The 16,528-nt window shown below is 38.7% G+C and overlaps 1 protein-coding gene across 6 annotated transcripts in view; it reads right to left on the bottom strand.

The window, feature by feature from the left end:
- The window catches only part of TNRC6A (trinucleotide repeat containing adaptor 6A), an 84,442-nt gene that overhangs the window by 40,852 nt on the left and 27,062 nt on the right, over positions 1–16,528 (bottom strand). For all 6 annotated transcript variants that reach the window (XM_075899924.2, XM_089769332.1, XM_089769334.1 and 3 more), the window contains 2 exons: positions 16,280–16,370; positions 11,167–11,188 (listed from right to left, as the gene is read on the bottom strand). In XM_075899924.2, coding sequence (XP_075756039.1) covers positions 11,167–11,188; positions 16,280–16,370 — 113 coding nt within the window. The remainder of the gene's footprint in view (positions 1–11,166; positions 11,189–16,279; positions 16,371–16,528) is intronic.

Here is a 16,528-nt window from a genome sequence, read left to right as displayed (position 1 = left end):
GTCTTCACCTAGTCCACTGTCAGTAGAAAGCGATAGCATAAATACCAAACGCCATTTGACATGACTGGCTGCCTCCATGGATGAAACACCAAGCATTCAGCTTAAATGAAATCAAAATTACCTTTCACAACCTTGACAGCATGGCCATTTTAAGGCATGACTGAGGCCAAAGAATTTGCAAGAAAGCTGAACTGTGAATAAACCGGTGACTATAGCATTCAGTGCTACCTCTATTTGCTTCCTCACACCAGAAGAAATGCAAACCAATTAAATGAAACCTAAAAAGGCACAGGATGGAGTACCTGCTTGGTCTCGGACTGCTAAAGCACACGAATACTCGAAAGTGGTGGAATACTATGCAGTAACTACAGTTAGAGATCACCCACAATTTAAAAAAATGTTTAAGCCAACTCTACTGTTGTCACTAACACACATGATTTTCAAGTCCATTATATATCTTTATGATTACAACTGTGTGTTCAGGTTGAGGATGTTCAAAGGAGGGTAACTGGCTGCTCATGTAGTCGATACAATTTGTATCGACTACATGATTAGTTGATAAGGGAAGGCGCTGTATCCCAGCTCACGCCAGGCCCAGGAGCTACCTCCACTGTGGCTCTGCAGTTTAAATGTAGTAGGAGTTGTGCACGCAGGCAGCCTAGACCCGCTGTGGGAAGAGGCTGCTTCTTGACTGCCTCCCCCTGTACTGCTGCCTCTGATAGAGGCATCAGTGCAGGGGACGTCAGGGGGCAGGCAGCACTGTGGAGATGGTACTGGGGGAATCTGGCCTTTAAGCCAGCTCCCACAGCACCGGCTCCTGCTTCCCACCTCCCTTGCTGCCTCTGATACAGAGGCAGCGGGAAGGAGGGTAGGGAAATGCGAGTAGTAGACTACTCGACTAGTCACTTACATCCCTAGTTCAGTTTACTTTTTCTTCAGTAAGAAAAGAAGAACATTTAGGTAGCAATTTTCAAAGCTGACTAGAGAACTTAACCACAACTCTCCTGGAAATGAATGGGATTTGCATAGTTAACTTTGAAAAAGCCTGAACAATAGTATAAAAAAATGCCTGCATAGCAACTGTCTCAACAGCCAGGACCTGAAGCTGCAATGGAAACCGTAAGACATTCCTACTACTAAGTGTGAGAGTGTCGGGTGTTTGGGTCCTATGAAAATTAAGCCTGAATTACTATAAAGTTTTGTTTACTTTCAAGAGTAGCTCTGCATATTAATATGTCACTAACATGGGCTTTTGACTTTGCAGCAACATTTCCTAAACAATTTCTTTTTGAGTTTCACTAAATTCCCCAGTGTGCTAGAAGCAAGAACGAAATGGTGAAATGAAAGAAAATTACACAACATGAAAATCATACACTAACATTCACTTGCAGGTACAAATGCAGGTGAATAGACTAGTCTTGCCTTAGAAAACTTAAGTGAAAGCCAATTCCCTTTGTTTTGTTTCAAAGAAATTTCAACCTATGACTGTTACTTTTAACATGGTTAGGTAAAAAGTACACATACTTCAAGAAAGGCACACATTAGTACATGTTCTTTTGAAAAAATGTTAGTGTCCTGCAGGATCAAATCTCTTAGGTACGTGCAAAAAAATCATCTTTGCACCCAGAACTGCAGTTATCAGTTTTTTGTGTGTATACTCTACAAAAAAAATGAACAAGCCCCAAAAAGATTTTGTATACAAGGGGCAGGTGGAGAATGCAAATTATCTCTTCTCCTCCGGCGGGCTGCCAGAGTATTATCCTTGGTTTGAGCTTCAAGAGCAGAGAAAGGGATACACTATTTCAGGTGATTACAAACATGCACACCACCACAGTACCACCATCGTCCTCGACTGACATAGCAGTGACCCAGTCCTACTCTATTTCACAGCTGAATGGAGAAAGACAGAATTAGGTAGAAGAATGGCCAAGACATAAGTCAATTTAATGCACAGGAACATGGAGAGGGAAGATATTCACAAGTAATTAGATAAATGGATAAGCTGGAAAAAATGACTAAGTATTAAATTATGCTGATGTAAGAGTTCTATTATCTATTTTAGAAAGCTACTGAAATCAGGTCCTCTAACAATATTTCAATGTACATGTTCAACAGTGTATGAATGACCTATGATCAAATACAGTTAATTTTGACAAATACAATTCAATGCCTTCAAAAATGCTGAACGTATTTCCATCTATTCCTTTCTAGGATAATTCTCTTCACTTTGTTCTTTAATCTTAACATTAATGAAATACAAGGTAATATAATGCAATAGAGGAAAAAAGTTGTATATTCCTCTCTGCACTTCTAAACCAGGTTTACCATTGGAAAAAATAACTGAAGTATTATTATTATTATTATTAATTATGTAATTATTAAATAAACTTCGTATTACTTTAGCCCATTTGCTAATGCAACTCACACATTTAAAGTGAGTTGGTCTTTTATATACCGAACTTTACTTTACCACCCACAAATCTTTTGTTCTTTAACTTTCTAGCAATCTACATTTTACCAATATGCCTTTTGATGCAACCAGTCATACTTTTAGACTTTAAAACTGAAACACTTAAACCCTGATCTAAGAAAGTCTGTTTGACAGCGGTAAATGGAAATTAGCACACTATCTGCATACAGCCTACCAACATTACTCAAAGTACTTACAAAGAAATGCTTATTGACAAATCCATTTTTTGCTCACCAGGCATTGTATGTATATGAATAATACCATCTTTCTATTTAGTCTGTAAAGTCCTTGGAGCAGGGACTATTTTATAACAGCACAATGTCTTGCTAGTGCTCAATACTATGATAGTTTCACGTCACCTGGTATTCCTTCCATAATAGAATTACTCCTTGCAGATTAAACGAAGTCATTTACATATGACATTCCAATGCAAGAGAACCGGAGTTTAGAAAAGTTACTCCCAAACAGAACGGCAACAAAGCAACATTCAAGCCTAACTTCCCTTATTTAAATCCCTTTAAAGCACAGTAAGTGCATTGTATAACCAAATCAATTGAACTAATTCTTGTATAATCATTCACTTAACTATAAAATGATAAAGCATATTAGTAAATGAAATCCAGTTAGCAAATAAACCGCAAATAGCTACAGTGTGAACATAACTTTCTAAACAATTTAAAAAATTACATACAGATCATACAAGAAATATATTTATTTGGTAAATAAAAGCAGTAACAAAATGATTCATTCTTTGTGTAAAGAGTGACAAACTCAATAATATACAATCAATGTTCAGGTAAAACATTTTTAGTTGGAGCCATGTTCTCTCTACTGTCTATAGTCAAATATGCTTTAAGATGCAATATAAAGTTTTCAGTTATTTTCAGCTTTATTTGCTGATGTCTTCAGGCCCTATACAACCATTTTTCTTAACTAAATGATGGGGGGAGTGGGGAGGCGGGGAGAGAATCTCACAATTTGTTAGTTCTACCAATAGTATTTTATTATCAGCAACTTTTCAATTATTAAATCAGCTCTGTTGCTAATATCTCACTTTAGCAAACTCTTTATTTTTCCAGTATGACTATTACAAATTTCTGTACCCTTTAAATCCCAGAAATGTTACAGTCTAGTTCCCTAGTTTAACAGAACTGTTAAAAAAAAATGGTAAAACATTGTTTTACACATCAGTCTTTTGTTTTAAATTAGCCTAAAAGTTAAAGGCAACTTTATTAATGGACTTACAGTGTATTACTTCTAATTTTCTTGACAAGCAGCAGCAAGATTACAAAGGAGCATAAGGAGAGAGATTTTCATAAACAACAAACCTGCTTAAAACCCACAAAGCAGTGGAAGCTGGAGTTACAGTCTGCACGACTGACAAACAGTTTACAGAGAGATTCCAAAGAAAGACGCTTCCAACTTGTGTTGCTTTCCCACTCTGCAGATTTCATTAGAAAATGGAGGAGAAGCATGGTGTCATTTTACTGCTACAAGAGTACTGCTTGCCAACTCCTCCTGGAGTAGGGGCCCGGTGACAAACTCTCCCCCCCCCCCCCAATAAAAAAAATGGCAGCTGTTTGAACAACTTTCATGCAGATGGAAAACAGTTTCACTCAAACAAGATCAGCTTAAAAGGATCAAATCACCAACCAAAGCACACAAAGAGCAGCACCAAACTGTCATTTAAATGTTTTTCTTCTTATTACTGCTTAAGCTGACCTCTTAAAAATGTTCTGTAATACACTTTCCTTGCATGTCATGCCCCAAAGAGTTGTCAGTTCTGGAATGCTGAAGGGCAAACAGAGGAAGTCTGGCTTTCAAGCTGACACACGTAAGATGTAATGCTAGAATTTTCGTTGTGGAAAAATGGCCGCAGCTGTAGGCTCAGCTAGCTGATCTGGAAAATATCTAACTGTTTGCCAATTCATTAACCCCTGCAGATCCATAGAAAGGTAAACCGTGGCATTTATATGGGTAATTTAAGAGTGTGTGTTCATAGCTCAGTTTGTTTTTTCTTTTTATACTAATACACTTTAAAAACTAATTTAACAGTTTTCCAGTAAGGTAAAGAAGCTATAAGAAGCTGAAAACAAAACTTCTGTGCGCATGGACAGCTTTGTTTCACAGAGAGCAGATGTTTCAAAGCTAAGAAATACGAGTAAAGGAATTCAGTTCCATATCCAGTTATTTTTAAAGGCATTTTCTATTTCAGGGCGATCCGAAGTTTACCCTGTTCTGTAACAAAGCAGTAGTTTCACACCTAGCCCTTCCACAAGGAAATTTACAGAAAAAAAGATCAATTCAGATTTCTTTCATGATCTAACTTCTATTGTTTGCAAAGCTCTGGATGCTCAACAGCATGAGTGACAGTAGGAATGCCAGCCTTAACCCTACTTCACAATTTGTAAAAGTATTTCAGAAAATATTACCTATATATCTTGAAATACAATAGGGAAAGGAAACGTTTAAAGTTACAAGCACCGGCCTGCACATGCATACATTTCTGCTTACAGTGAAAGTATTTTGTTTGCTAAAGAGTCTAGGAAACTGGTATTTTTGTGGTATAATTCAAGCTAAATGCTCATAGGCTACATCTACTCAGCAATATTATTCAAAATAACTAATGTTATTTCAAAATAACAGTCAACTGCTGGCTGTGTAGACACTATTTCAACAATGTAAAAATACTGTCAAGCTGGAGGACGTCTTACTCGACTCCTGTAACCCTCATTGTACGAGGAGTAAGGGAAGTTGGAGGAAGAGTGCTCTATTTTGAAATAAGTGCTGTGTAGACAGCACCAAAACTCAAAATAAGCTATATTGAAATAAGCTACGCAATTGACATAGTTCAATTTGCATAGCTTATTTTGAGTGAAGCCTTACTGTGTAGACACACCGTAAGTGTCCTTTTCTGAGGACTTCTCTTAGGAATTATTGAATTGCTGAAAACATTTAAATCTAAAAAGCAGGTAAAAATGTTTAACAAAAACCAGCTATACACAAACCACCACCTTTTTGCATCAATGCTAATGTATCAAAGAGCTATTTATGACTGAAATATCTACAGTATCCTCTTAACTGTTTCAATATTTTCATTTGAACTGAGATATGATTAAAATGCCAGTAACATCAAACTGCTTTATCCCATTCCAAAAAAAGGGTTTTATGGCACTGGTGCTCTGGAACTATGAATATGAAACCAGGGCAAGAAGTGATCTTAGACATAAATGCATTCTGGTCTCAACTGAGTTTGGAGGATGGTAGGGGTTTATTACAATTTTTTTATGATTATCTGCAACAAAGAACTTTATTATGAATAATTTGGCAATCCTGTACTTTTGTATTCTATCTTCAAGCCATCCATATAATATTTTAAGAAGTTTAACAAGATGGAAACTCAAAATATTTATTAATTTGGATCTTGAATGCAAGCACACAAAACCAATAATGAAACAGTGAATTGGATATGCATAACACGTGACAAATTTTGACATGAGAAATTAGGGTTTGAAACAGCTCTACTACTGAATCCCATTATATTGATGCTTATTAAAAGTGACTGCTAACATGTATTACTTGACAGATGTTAAAATTCCCTCTATCTTTGATTTCCTTAACTATATCTCGCTATAAAGGAATATATTAAAGTTAGAGTTTGATATTTACATTAATAAAGCACAATATATTTTACCTAACAAACGTTGAAAATATAACCAGGACAAAAATGTCTGCATCTTTCAAACAGATATTTCCTTCAATTCAATTCAATTCAATGATGACTATAATGACCCAAAATTCTCACAAAATTTGTGCTTGTCTTCATTTCCTCAGCTGTGGGCATCACTATCACTTCTCAGGATGATGAAGGCCACATGCCAATTGTGAATTTAGAAAGGACAGTACCATTTTATAAAGCAAAATGTTTAGCATTTTTCTACTCTGTCCCTCAGTCTTTCCTAGTTTAATTTACTTCTGCAGAGTTTTAAAAGTGGCACTATTCATAAATCTCAGATGTTGGCAAGTCTATGCATGGCGGTTAAACAGAATAGTGTTTCTCAACCTTTCTTTATAAAATACCCCCCTTCCCTCCAAAAAATAAAAATATATAAGTACCCCCAGTACCTACAGTTTTCAGACAATTTTTTTCCTACCATTTTTTCTAACATTTGTTTAAACAACTTAATCATAGCTGGGTGGGCGATGAAATTTTTGGGTGTAAAAAGTACAAAAATAATAAAGCATTGTAAAACTTAAAACAAAAATTCAGTTTTCTCCAAATTTCAGTTGTGTTGACATACCCCCCAACTTCTCTCAAGTACCCCTAAGAGTACTTGTACCACTGGCTGAGAAACACCGAAACAGAATGGCTGTGTCTAGACTGGCCACTTTTTCGGGAAAAGCAGTTTCTTTTCCGGAAAAACTTGCCAGCTGTCTTCACTGGCCGCCTGAATTTCCGCAAAAGCACTGACGATCTCATGTAACATTGTCAGTGCTTTTGCAGAAATACTATGCTGCTCCCGTTCGGGCAAAAGTCTTTTTCCGAAAAACTTTTGCGCAAAAGGGCCAGTGTAGACAGCAGAGATTTGTTTTCCGCAAAAAAGCCACGATCGTGAAAATGGCGATCGGAGCTTTTTTGAGGAAAAACGTCCTGCCAATCTAGACGCGCTTTTCCGAAAATGCTTTTAATGGAATACTTTTCCGTTAAAAGCATTTCCGGAAAATCACGCTAGTGTAGACGTAGCCAATATCTATTTTACAGTGGCATCTTGCCACATAAGGAATGGCTAATGGAGAAGAGAATCACTTATTGTGTAACAGCCATTTAATTGCAAATCCACTGCATGTCTGAAAAAGGGAGCTTAAAGCGATTAAATGGAAATATTAATTTACTATAGAGGGCTCTGAGGATGTGGATAGAGGGGAAAGGGTTGTTGTGGTACACCTTGAATTTAGTAAGGCTTTTGATACTACCTTGCATGACTCTCACATAAATCAACTAGGGAAATACAAGCTAGATGGAGCTATAAGATAGATGTGTAACTGCTTAGAAAACCATTCCCAGAAGGGTTATCAAGGTTACACAATCAAAATGGAAAGGCATATCCAGTGAAGTCCTGCAGGGATCAGTTCTGGGTCCAGCTCTCTCAAAGTCTGCAGACGATACCAAGTTGAGAGTGCAGGGTAGCATTCATGCATGCAAGTGCTTTGGAGGATAGCAATAAAATTCAAAATGATATGGACAAACTGGAGAAACTGTTTGAATTTTGTCCTGTTTTCTTCAATGAGGACACATCAGTTGCACACATACAAAATGGGAAAGGACTGCCTAGGAAGGAATATTGCAGAAAGGTATAGTGGGAGGGGGTGTTATAGTTAAGGCCGTACCAAATTCACACTCCATTCTGGTCAATTGCACGGTCATAGGATTTTAAAAAAAAATCATAATTTTCATGATTTTAGCAATTTAAATCCAAAATGTCAGTGTTATTGTAGGGGTCTTGACCCATAAAAAGTGTGCGTGTTTTTTCTGGGGGGTGGGAGGAAAATCAGAAAGTTATTGTGGATGGGGAGGCTATGGCATTGCCATCTATACTTCCGCACTGCCTTTAGAGCTGGGCAGCTGGGGACCAGTGGCTGATGGCAAGAAGCCCAGCTCTGAAGGCAAAGCCATCACGACAGCAGTGCAAAAGGAAGGATGGCATAGTTTGATATTATCACACTTCTTTCTGCACAACTGCCTGCAGAGCTGGGCCCTCAGTCTGCAGCCGCCACTTTTCAGCCACCTAGCTCTAAAGGCAGCAATGCAGAAGTTAGGTATGATATTGCCACCCTTACTTCTGCAATGCTGCTGAAGGGGTGTTGCCTTTAGAGCAGAGCACCTGGCCAATCACCACTGCTCTCTGGCTGCCCAGCCCTGAAGTGCAGAAGGATGGCAATACTGCAACCCCCCTAAAATAACCTCGTGATGCCCCGCAACTCCCTTTTAGGTCAGGATCCCCAATTTGAGACACGCTGGTCTCCCCTATGAAATCTGTAGAGTACAGGAAAAAAGCCCACAGCCCGTGACATGTTTTTCATGGTTGTGAATTTGGTAGGGCCCTAGCCATAGTAGCTCAAAAGCTGAAGAGGAGTAGATGGTAAAAGTGTTGTAAAAAATTAAAAAACCAAACATGAGCATGGGATGTATTAGGCAGGAATGATGCAAGCGAAGATAAATATTTTTCACTCTAATCTGTGCTGATTAGGCCCCCACTGGAGTGTTGTGTTCAGTTCTGGGAGCCACATTTCAGGAAAGATGTGGACAAATTGGAGAACATTCAGAGAAGAGCAATGAAAATGATTAAAGGTCTAGAAAACATGAGCTGTGAGGGAAGACTGAAAACACTTGGTTTGTTTAGTCTGGAGAAGAAAAGACCAAGAGGAGACATAACAGTTTTCAAGTACATAAGAGGAGGAGGGAGAAACACTGGTTTTGTTTACCTCTGAGGCTAGGACAGGTTAAAGAACATGAAGAAGGGCTGCTTAGATGGATATTAGGAACTTCCTAACTGGCGGGGTAGTTGGCTAGGGAGGGTGCACAATCTCCCTTATTGGAAGTTTTCAAGAACAGGTTACACAAACACCTGCCAGATCAGGCCTGGGCAAGAGCCTGTTAGTGGGCCGGCTCTAGCCCACCAAGTTTTTTCATTCAGCTCGTGCTGCTCCCGTCCTGAATGCGTTGCCTGGAAGCCGGGGAGGCGTGAGCCCTTTAAATAGAAGCAGTTGAAAGGGCTCCCAGGCAATGCATTAGCAGCAGGCTGGGAGCTGCGAGCCCTTTCAACTGCTTCTATTTAAAAGGCTTTGCCTTCCCAGTGGCTGCTAAAGTCCGAGCCCCGGAGTGAAAAGGGCCTGCAGTCCCTCCCTCCTCCCCTCCCCCATGTTGCCTGGGAGCTACAGGGGAGAAGTGAGCCCTTTCAACTCTGGCTATTTAAAAGCTTCACCATTTCAGCCCGAGGCCCCTCCCCTTCTGGGATGGCCTGTGACCACTTCGGAAATTTTTCAAGTGGCCTCGCTTCAAAAAATTATTGCCCACCCCAATCTAGATAATACTTAGTCCTGCCATGAGTGCAGGGCACTGGATTAGTGACCTCTCAAGGGTCCCTCCAGTCCTTTGATTCTATGTCTGCCATTTTCATTAAGTGCTCAGTCTGAAGAGCCAGATTCTGTAAGCAGTAGCACTGGGTGCACAAGATAGCTGCAGATCCAGGTTTTATGGAAATTAGTCTCCTCATGTAGGTTTGTAATGCCAATGAATGGAACCAGTGCATTACGACCCCCCACAACGCAGAAGTTCTTCTTACCACAAAGCAGTGGAACTCTTTTCTGAACCTAAATATACTTTTATTCCTTTGATTTCTGTGACCAGTTTTCATACATATCTAGGAGATCATTAGAAAAACCCTCCCTTCTCTCACAACTCCTTAGTGTATTAGGAGCCTATTGCGCTACAGAATTTAGCTTTTCTGTGAAAGTTGTCAACTCAATTCACCCACTTAAGGTTGAGGAAACTGTTGCACACAATAGGTAGCAACATGAGACTGCACTTATATATATGGAGAATTCACTACCTGATCTTGAGCTGCTATGATGAGCTAGCATTTCATGCTTAGAAATTCCTATAAACGTGCCTCAAGGCTTAATATTTAACAATGCCCAGTGCTTCTGAAGATAATGATTTAGCATATGTTAGCCTATAAATATTCAGCTATTAGAACATTCTCAGTACTACCTAATTAGAAAGAAAAAGGAAGTTAAGCCTATGCAAAGTAGATAGGCATTTTCCTTTACATTATAGGAAATACTTGAAATTAATCAAAAGAGATAATACAAATATTCAAAATAATCACAATGCTCCCAATTTGTTTTGGAGCTAACTCGTAGACGTGGTCATCCTAGCCCTTTAGAACAAGATGAGACTGCTGAATGTGGTATGCCATTTCACAGATAGATGGGCAATTATTGTGCCTGCCCCTCTCATGTCCAACTGCACTAACGGCACATTCAGCGTAGGCTACACAGAAGGGCAAAACTCGAATTAAGCTATGCAACTTCAGCTACGTCAATTGTGTAGCTGAAGTCGAAATAGCTTAATCCAGATTTTGCCTCTGTCTCTTCCTTCGACTTCCCTTACTCCTCGTAAAATGAGAGTTATGAGTCAGAGTAAAAAGTCCTCTAGCTTGCCATTATTTTGAAATAACAGCATGCAGCGTATACGCGCTCTATTATTTTAGAACATCAGTTATTCTGAAATAACGCTGCTGTGTAGACATAGCCTCAGAAGAACAGTCTCAAACAAATTAACGGCATCCCATGAACTACAATATGATTGGATTGGTAGAAGAAAATTTTTTGGGGGAGGGGTGTTTTTTTAAATGAAAGGAGAAGAGAAAAATGAGCAAGGTAAAACGTGTGTACAGTGATATTATACAAATAATTAAACGGTGAACCAAAGTGAAGGAATATTCCAAACTATTAATTTTCCACTGCTTTTTTTTTTTTTGAATCTCCAAATATACCATTGGCATTCACAATGTTTTCAAAGACCCTGTTTTTTCAGACAATCAAAATGTTTCAGACCAGCCTTTTAACTCAAACACAAATTAAAAACCCTACTTAGAACACCACAAAATACAAAAAGCTTTAAAGTGACTTACCTTTGATTTTTTGTTCAATGGCCTATAACAAAAAAGAAAGTGTGTTAATTATTAAATCAGATTAATCTTTTCTGATATTTTGCCTACATCTGTATAGTCTCACAATACATCCCTGCCTGCTTCCATTTTAAAATGCTTTGGTACCTCTAAAGTGGACAGTTGAAGGTCATTTCTCATCTTCTACCAGCCCCCATTTTATGACTGCAAAGCTGTTAAGAATTATACTAAGAGAAGACCAAATGGATCCTATACACACTCAGAACGTGAAACACACTTTAATTTCTAATCCAATCCATTTTAGACTGAGTTCTTTGAAAAATAGGTTAAAATTATTTGCATGTCAAAAATCATAGGAGATGGAACATTTTTTAAATTTAGCTAATGAAAACTGAACTGACCAAACAATCCCCAAGCCGAACACAAACAAAAACTGAAAAAGGAGTGTGGGGGTAAAGTACAAGCTTAAAATCTTCACTTTTCAAGAGCCAACAGAAGTTTGACAAGCTACCTTTAGTGTTACCTGTGTAAAAGGGGCCAAGAGAAAAGTTCAGAGATAATAAATTATATCATGAAGTAACAAAACCTTCTCGCTTGCTTGCTTGCTGCCCTCAGTTTGTGTGGGTCTACTTACATAAGAGAAGTCTGTACACAAGGGGCTCTTCTGAAAAGCACAAACTAAATAAATAGTGTTTTCTCCCCTTCCACCACCAACTGACTTCAAGTAGTTTTCTGTTTCTTGTAACAGATAGCAAAAAATTTTCAAAGCAGAAGAAGCAAGACTTAACTTCAAAGTATCTCTTTCACATATGTTCATATGTTACTGTAATAATAAATGTTCTGCAATATATAATATTAATTAAAATTAATTAGGACTTAGTAATGAAATCTTACTGCAGCGCTCTGCCATAAAATCCTTGAAAAGTGGTCAAGACTGACAGATTTGATAAAGATACTGTGTTTAAATATCAGCACAGTAAGAAACAGTGAAGGCTGATTATGCTGAAAAGTTCTTAATACCCTTCAACTATCATATCTGCCCATCTGTTAAATAAATCAGCAGTTCACTATTAGCAAATTCTGTATTTCATGTTACTTTTTTTGGGGGGGCAAAGAATTGATAAAAGCAAGAGTACTCAGATTTTTATACTATCCAATTTCTAGGCAAAGAAGAAAATCCATTCTCTTGTTTCCATATACTGCAAAGTATTTGGTATGTAGACTATAAAACTAAATTTACATGGGAATTTACTCTAGGGTAGCCAATTTGTGCAAATTCTTTTGTTTAAGGAGAAAAGCCATTAGTGGTATGTTATTGCATCAGCTAGTGGAATAGGAAAAAAAAATGTAAATTGTTCAATGGCTGAATGCAACAAAATTATTACTGCATTCAGTTTAGATGCCTCTTTCCTTGTCTCTACAATTTTAGCTCCTAAAATACTCAAAGGAGTAGCAGCCCTTTTTCTTCGCTTCAAAATAAGCCAGACACACTATACAAGTCTCCTTTATTCATGTCATAGGTTTGACCTAGCTTTCATTTATAAAACTTATCAAATCTGTTGGAGAAATTTATGTTACTGGGTTGGGAAGTTTGTATAGTAATTCTGAATTTCTGGATTTTGTATGTTCAAGAGCTCATCAGGCTTATGTGGATACAAATAGATAAGTATATCCAAATAGTAGATCTCTCTCATGAAATGCTTCAAGGCAGACCCTTCTCCCCTTCTGAAGCCAAGTAATGCCTCCCTGCAATTCTTCCTCAAGCTCTTTTTTCCTTCTCTTACTCCTGTCCTCTGAATCCACTAAAAAACACAAACCTCACAGATAATGCCAGCACCAAACAAAGCTGTGTTTTTTCTCTCCTCCACCTCATTCATGTGCGTGTGCTACTTTGTGCCCTACCCAACAAAGGTGCTGGAACTAGAAGTTTGGCAGCACCTTTGGCTTGAAATGGTTCCAATAATATATAAGGTTTACAGTTTGCTTCACTGGCTCTCAGCACCCCTACTATACACACTGTTCCAGAACCACTACCCTACCTGTTGTCTGTATGCATCTGCAGATTGCAAGCACCTCAGGGTACAGATTGTCTTTTTCCTGTGTTCGTTCAGCTCTTTATGCAATGGGGTCCAAGCCTGACTGGCGACTTTAGGCACTGCCATGATAATATTTTTACTATCACTAATTGGGAAGTGCTTTAACTATCTCATCCCACCTAAGATAGGAGAGAGTTGTCACGGCTGTCAGGGCCCAGTCACTGAAACCAGGGGAAACAATTTCTTTGAATACATCTGCACAACCTGCTCCTCCTGCTAAAAGTGTCTCTCTGAATGGAGACATCACAAAACAGTCCCACTAGCAGGGAAACTTACAACACAAACTCCTCCACACTGAACAAACAGCCCATCATACATGTTAGGAAACTTGCTGTTCCCCAATATTCAAATCTTTCTTCATTATCTTCTACTCCATAATAATGTCCTCTCAACCTAGCCAATCCTCCAACCCAAAGACACCTGACCTGAAGCCCTGAAGACTTCATACAGATGTTACCCTTTATTATACCCAGGCAAAACAGACGGGGCAAAAGGGTCCTTAGATTGTACTGTTCTGTAAAAATAGTACAATTTCCAGCTGGGTGACCTACAAATCTAAGGACCTCAAACAGTCCTGTGCCTGGATTTTATCACAGCCAGAGCTCTGGCTTAACTTTAAGTGACAATTCCAGCAATAGCTCAGTAGTAGAAAAATACAGGAAGCAAAATTTTGCATCTCTGTAGGTAATGGGATGGACTCAACTGTTCACAATGATCAGGGAGAGCGACGAGGTGCAAAAGCTACCAGCTGACCCCTAGGTCTGCAGCCCTATTCAAAAGATTTAAAAGCCCAACTTTTTAAAGTTCGCTAACACCTTTTAATTAAGTAGTGCATAAAAGTATGTCGGCATCCAGGACAGAAAGTTTTACTTTTTTAAAAAAAATTCTAGTTGGGGAGCCTAAAGTAGACCACGAGCAGCAGACATGTTTTTAAGGGTGTCAAATCGTGTACATTTGCAGCAGGGTGCACTGACATTTTCAGACACCACTTAATTGAAGTGTGTTTGCTTAACTTGTTTTTACAAATTGCTTTCTCCTAGGCTAGTGAGAGCTCGAGCGTCTCCAGGGCTGCAAACAAGCTGGTTACATTCTTCTGCTTTTCCTATTGAGAAACCACTCCTATTTCTGAAGCATCAAGCCTAGCAGCGCTCCGTTGCTTCTATGTTGAAAGCAGGGGAAATCTTTTGGCTTCTTAAGGACAATCAGAATGGCCACGTGTAGAAAGGAACTACAGTAAAACCTGTTTTATCCGGCACACTTGGGGATTAGGTATCTGAGGGTCCCATCGACCTAGGAAAAACCAATGGACAATAATAGTAAAACTCGAGTTTTTAATATTGGTACTTTTGTAGTGTGTGGCAGCTGGTTTCACATTTCTATTTTGAGTTAAAGATGATTAGTACTTAAATAAAAAATCTTGGTAAATCAAGCCAGGCCTGTGCGCCTGAAGATGTGACAGTATTGTGGCTGGGGGCAATACCGGTTAACAAAGTTTTCTGGTTAACAGAGCACCGGATAACAAAGGTTTCACTGTAGGTTAGAGTTTCAGTAAAACATACGTTCTGTACTTCAAACCCTCTTCCAGAAGCACTGTTGGTCACTGAATGAGCCACGCTTTCTGCTGGAGACAAAAAAACCCCACAGCCACCCAAGCGCATTCTGGGGCCAGGGTTCCAGCAGTGGTAGCTCAAGGTAGGTCTACACTCAGAGCACTACATCAGTGTGGCTGGGGAAGGTGCTGTATGCTGATGGGAAAGTGCTGTCGCTTCACCATAATTAGCCCACCTCCGCAAGAGGTGAAATAATGTCAGTGGGTGTCTCCTGATGTGGACAGTGCTTAGCTTGCGTTGCTCAGAAGGGGTCTTTTCACACTCCTAAGCAATGCAAGTTAGATTAACTCAAACAGTGCTGCAGACTTGCCCTTCTGTTAATAGGCTGTGCTCAATATTGATGTCTATGATGTCACAGAAAAAAGACGAAACCAAAAATCCCACGAGCAAAGAACCTCCTCTCTCATTAAAGGCGCTGCTTGAAGATTTTGAACCCCAAGAGAAAATGTGCACTGCGGAAGCAAGCCTTCGTATTGTTTGTTGTCACTGCTATCCAGTTTAAAGAGGATCTTACTTTGGATTATAAACAGATACCCCATCTTTTTAAGGAGTATTCCAGGAAAAGACTGGGGGGAAAGAAGGGAGAGTGAAGCATAACAGAAGTGGGTGTGTATGTAAATGAGACAAACCTTTATTTCTGGGATGCAGAATTGCTTAGCCGTTTTTCTGCATGTACAGTGAACATTTAACACTGCTCAGGAGGATAAAGAAAAAAAAGGATAATTAGGTTTATTTTAGGTGTCTCCTTGCAGGAGCTGGAAGACTGAAAGGGAGATATGTTCTTCACCAAGTTTTCAGGCTCGCCTCAGCCAGAGAGTTTACAATGTTAAATACCAATGACTGACAGATACTGGTTTAGGATTACCCAAAAAGCCATTTTGTATTTCTTCTTTAAAAATGTCTCAGAAATAAGTCCCACTTACCGCTCTTATATCTACTTTACCATAATGAGTCTTAAACTCCCATTCCCAGCAGCCAATATTTTCATTTTATCCATCTTTGGTAACACATGTGATGAAAAGTCACATTCATCTCAGAAGAGTAATCACATTAAAATAAGGTTAACAGCTTAAAACAAACAACATTTTATACTATGTCTGTCTTAACATTGCGTATTCATGAGCTTGCAGCCAGAAACATTCCTATCAACTGAAGATCCGTGAGCTAAATGGGTATCTAATTAGGATATTTAGCTTTGAAGAAACTATCCCTGAAAGTTCAGTGAAGATGTTCTGTAAGACAATTATAATTGTCTTGTGCTTTGAAAGGGCTATGATGAGATTTAAAAAAATATACTTGTCTTTACCAGCTACGCTGAAATAAGCAAAATTAGTCTGGGGGGAGGGGGAGAGAAACAAAAAACTTTAAAGCCAAATACTATTTTCTCAATTTAAATAATGATCCACATACCTTTTTTTGAGCAGCTTCCTTCTTTTTCTTGTCTTCCTTTCTCTTTTTCCTTTCTTCCATCAACTGTTCTTCCTCTTCTTGCACTAAATCCCTGAACCACACAGTTTGTAATTAACTCTCCCAAAATGCACTCAGTAGACATTTCTATTCCTTCATTTATACTGCTCTTAGCAGTGATCTTAAAGATAGACAAGAATTTTATCCCCAATTTATTTATTGCATAAAATTTCTAAAGGAATTAATTAGTTT

This window comes from Pelodiscus sinensis, chromosome 15 (assembly GCF_052426305.1).
Source record: "Pelodiscus sinensis isolate ZL-2025 chromosome 15, ASM5242630v1, whole genome shotgun sequence".
Lineage (NCBI taxonomy): Eukaryota > Metazoa > Chordata > Testudines > Trionychidae > Pelodiscus > Pelodiscus sinensis.
Note: the sequence above shows the minus strand (reverse complement) of the source record. Positions and strands in the feature narration are given on the sequence as shown.